This window comes from Bactrocera oleae, chromosome 6, assembly GCF_042242935.1.
Source record: "Bactrocera oleae isolate idBacOlea1 chromosome 6, idBacOlea1, whole genome shotgun sequence".
Lineage (NCBI taxonomy): Eukaryota > Metazoa > Arthropoda > Insecta > Diptera > Tephritidae > Bactrocera > Bactrocera oleae.
In genome coordinates, this window is record NC_091540.1 from 65,819,553 (window position 1) to 65,824,576 (window position 5,024).

Consider the following 5,024-nt stretch of genomic DNA (forward strand, 5'->3'; position numbering starts at 1 on the left):
AAGATCAATTTTTTCAAGTTTCCAGACCCCCTTAATGCAGGGTATTTTTCGAAACCTAAACTCTTTAAAGAAATTCCTACATGTGTAAACACAACATTGATTTCTCTACATATTAAATTTCGTTTTCGCCAGCATATCTATGCCCTGCAAATTTATTTTTAATTAAGCTCTGCTAATTTTAAGCGGCTCACCTACACACGAATGCGTTTATAACATAATGAATGAATAAATACAAAAATGAATGTATGTAAATATGTAACATACATATGTTCATGAACTTGTAAATACTCTACTCTACTACTACTCCACATGTACTCATTTTACGGTTATCATGAATATACATACATACAGGAGTTTGTATTAAATACTTACCCTGGCATTCGAACTTGAAAGAACTTCCTCCGAATTCCGACAACGAAGCGTATAAAATCTACAACCATATATTTTTGTAGAAAATATGTTTGTGAGAGCCGGAATACCACATATACATTCAAATTTACCTAAGTGTTAACTAACTAAGCTGTAATGAACTATTTTAATGGGGAGTTAGGCAAATAAACCCATAATTTTATGCTTTTCACAGAAGCATATTTTCTATGCGCATGCACTTTTACATTTCTAAAGCAAATAACCGTTAGAGAGTACATATGTTACATATATAGGTAGAAAAGTATTTAGCACACTGCTAAATGGAATGTTACGTATACGCCACCGTTACTTTGAATGCTAAATACGCCACGCTACAAATACTCTGAAATTTATTTTATATTTATATGATAACGATGTATGTGTATATAAATATACATATTTGTGTACTTCTATTTTATATTCATTTGCATTTGTATTAAAATCATCTCTAACTCAAGTTATTATGCATTGTACAAAAATTCGAGCTTTTGTTTTTGTAAAGTAACCTGCATTTTATTCAAAAAAATATATATATACAATAACAAATAAGTAAAACTAAGGCGTAGTAAATAACAAAAAACGTATTGTATTGTAATATTAGAATAGCATAACCTAACCTAATATATTTTGATATCAATGTCAAGACCAGGTTTGTTGCTACCAAACTTCACACTTAACCGCTCTACTGGCTTGTTTGTAAAAAATGTTCTCAAATGTTTGGGAATAGTTTTTGTTTGGTGCCCAATCGAAGATGAAAGAAAACAGTATTTACGGCATATTTTACTGTTTTACTATCAACAAGGCAAAAATGCAGTTCAAGCCAGGCGCAAATTATGTGCTGTGTGCTGAGAAAATGGGTTGAGCGAACGCCAATACCAAAATTGGTGTGCAAAATTTCATTCCGGCAATTTCGATCTTGAGGATCGTGCAAATCGTCGAATAAGAACTCGAGAGATTGCTGAAAAAATCGTGTTTAAATTGCACCAAGAAAACGAGATTACTTCGTTAACGACACAATAATTACTTGATATTGCAGATGAAGCCATATTTGCACACAAACATAATTCAAAATATATACCCATAATCAATTCTACAGGAAATAATATTTTTTCTTTGAAATGTGATGGCAAGAAACCCCCGTATTTTACATATCAATTGTACGAATGAGTTTTATAATAGGAGTTCATCTGATCTCCTAGATTAGAATTATGATGATATAATATCTATTATTAGTCGTAACTTACTGTATAATTCTTAAAAAAACGTGAATAAAAAAGTGGATTTCGGCTGCACCGAAGCTATAATAGCTTCACAATAGCATTTTTGATCAATCAGTTTGAATGGCAGAAATATTCAATAGTGTACTCGTATATAATTTATAGGGTATCCGACGTTTCCTTCTGGGTATTAAAAACTTTGTGACAAACTTAGTTCATCCGGTTTAGAATATAAAAACAATAATATTTGCTAATGAATTATGGTATGTAGAAATGTTTTCAAACTATATAATCTTCGTTTTAAAATTAATATAATTTCTACAGAAAATATTTTCTAAAGAAAAGAAAGGAAATCTTTCTTTTGTACGCATACTGTTAATTACACAATTTTTTGCACCCACAACACTAAGCACAAAATGTCTACAAACATTGAAAGGTACGAAAAACGTCAAAATTTTCATTTAATTGATATTTCATAAATTCAAAAAGCAATAAAAGATATTATCAAATAAATTAAATTATATAAAAAGAACCAACAAGAGTGTAAGATTTCAGTGAGAACAAATCGAAGGCATGGCCAACAAAGGTGAGGAAGAGGAAAAAAGTGATATTGATGATATTAATTTGGACGATGAAGAGGAGCCACAGCCAGAGAGAAAGAAAAAGATACGTATAATTGTACCCGAAGAAGACGAAGTGTCAACGGCACCCAGAAGTAGATTAGAAACGGTTTTTTATTATATAAAAATTACATTTCTGTGTAGCATTTGGCTTGTAATAGCAGTGCTACTGCCGACGATGCCCATTGAGAAGATGGATGGTCATCTTACAACAATTTTTCCAAATCAATCAAATGCCATAGTTATCGATCTCAAACGTGTCACACGCGAAACGCTAGGCTTAAGAGCGTACGGACCATTTCTTGTGAGCGTTCATGCATCGAAGAACCATCCGGGTATTAATAATCATATGACTGCTTTCTTGGAGAAAGCAATTTATGCTGCGGACGGCGAAAGTGTAACCAATATCATAGTTGTATCGAATATACAATATTTTTTGCTCGCCACTAGTGAGCATTTGACCAATGTCGCGCCAGTGAAAGTGTACGGACATTTTGGTCTGACGAATTTCTCAACGGAGGAAGCAAATAATGTGCATCTGCGTTTACACCTAGAGACAAATGTCGATACGGAAGTGACGATAAAGTATTTTTATGAACGTTCCTTGGATGCGCACACTTGCATTATACTCGGTGCCCTAGTATTGGCCTTTCTGTATATATCGATAGTTTGGGAGTTGGTGAATCGCACCTTTGTCGCGGTAATAGCGGCCACTTTGGCTATTGCGGTACTTGGTTTTATGCGTTCTTGGCCCGATATCGGTAAAATCATCAAATGGATGGACACGGAAACTTTATTACTACTCTTCGGCATGATGATACTTGTTGGCGTACTTGCTGAATCGGGCATTTTCGATTATTTCGCCGTGCAAGCATATCGTATATCCAGGGGTCACATTTGGCCGATGGTAAACATTTTATGCTTTTTTACCGCCACGCTATCGGCCTTCGTGGATAGCGTCACGATGATGCTGCTCATAACACCGATCATTGTGAAGCTGTGCGAGGTAATGCAAGCCGATCCGGTTTTGGTGCTGATGTTCCTGGTCATCTATGCAAATATCGGTGCGGCCTCAACGCCTGTCGGCGATCCGCCAAATATCATCATCACGACGAATTCATTCATTTCTTCGCATAATGTGAACTTCAGTAACTTCATGTTGCACACACTGCCCTGCGTGCTGCTTACGCTGCTGCAAACATATATACAAATACGCTTGACATACCGCAAATTGGGTGTCGTGCCGTATATAGCGGATGCTCAGAGTGAAATGCGTATGGGTGTTCATGCGTGGGAGCGTGCCGCCGCCGCCATACAGCCTTACTCTAAGGATACGAGACAGCTGCGCAATGTGCTTATGCATAAGGCGGAACGCGTTAAACGTCATATAAAAAAGCTGGGTAAGCGTCGAACCACTACACCCAATTACAAAGAGACGCTTACGCAACTGAGTACCTTCTATGGCATACGCAATAAGATTTTGCTCGTGAAGTCGGTCATTGCATTTGCTTTTGTTATGACCCTATTTTTCTTGCACTCTGTGCACGGTCTACATCAGTTATCACTCGGTGAGTGTGCCCTTATGGGTGCGATAATGCTGCTGATTCTGGCGGACGTGCGCGATATGGAGGCAGTTTTGGGCCGCGTCGAATGGTCAACGCTCATATTTTTCGGCTCCTTATTTGTGCTCATGGAGGCGCTTACTGAGATCGGTATCATCGCTGTGCTGGGTCATATCGTGGAGAATTTAGTACGTTCGGTGGATGAGGAGCAACGCTTATTGGTCGCATTGCAGTTGATGCTGTGGGTGTCAGCGATTGCTTCAGCTTTCCTGGACAATATACCGGTGACGACAATGATGATTCGCATTGTGATATCGTTGTCACAAAACAAGGAACTCCATCTGCCGCTACACCCATTGGTTTGGGCGCTTGCACTGGGCGCATGCTTCGGCGGCAATGGCACTTTAATTGGTGGCTCCGCCAACGTAGTGACTGCTGGTGTTGCCGAACAACATGGTTATACGTTCACTTTTAAACGGTTTTTCATGGTGGGCTTTCCCATTATGATCGGTAATGTGATCATCACATCCATATATCTTTATGTGTGTCACATCGTGTATGAATGGCATGATCCACCTATGAACTGATTTGATTTTTTTTATATAAGCAATGTTAGGTTAGCAGTTAATATGTATTCCGTTTTGCTTATTAATATTTTAAATACATAAGTTAAATTATAAAATTTACTCAGCCAACAGCTTTATCTGAAATAAAGACTCAGTGTCAATAATAGCGTATCTGGCATTTTAAGTTTCTGTCCTATCAAAACGCCATGTGAAGCTCTGGACGCTGTTTTACTTCGCAAAGGTGGCCTCCGACAGAGGAAAAGGTGTATAAATCTTTCACAGATTCGTTTTAAGAAGTCCCAAAACTAGTCAAAAGGTCAAGCGATCAGTTGATCGGTACTTTCAATATTAACGCTCGTAATATAAATATAGTTGTCTACTACTTCAACTTCAAAATTATGGCGGCAACGAAGTATGTGTCATGACACAGACCCGCTGACTAATCATTTCGTGTCAAGTATATCTCATGTTATAAAATATTGTAACGAAAGTTTTTTTCCGCTTCTCCAATGTTGCAAAACTATGTAGATATACCAGCGCTATAAAAAACTTTCTTTCATGTAATAGAAATCCCCATTAGTTATAGCATTTTCCAAGATTAGATGTATGATAAATATCTCGGCAATATAAGTATCCCTGCTCTAAAGTCAG

At 37.2% G+C, this 5,024-nt stretch overlaps 1 protein-coding gene across 1 annotated transcript; it reads left to right on the plus strand.

The window, feature by feature from the left end:
- The first annotated feature begins 2,156 nt into the window (after nt 1-2,156).
- Nucleotides 2,157-4,521, plus strand: LOC106627348 (P protein). Its single transcript, XM_036364399.2, has one exon. The coding sequence runs from the start codon at nt 2,199-2,201 to the stop codon at nt 4,392-4,394; it is 2,196 nt and encodes a 731-aa protein (XP_036220292.2). The 5' UTR covers nt 2,157-2,198; the 3' UTR covers nt 4,395-4,521.
- Nucleotides 4,522-5,024: the final 503 nt, after the last annotated feature.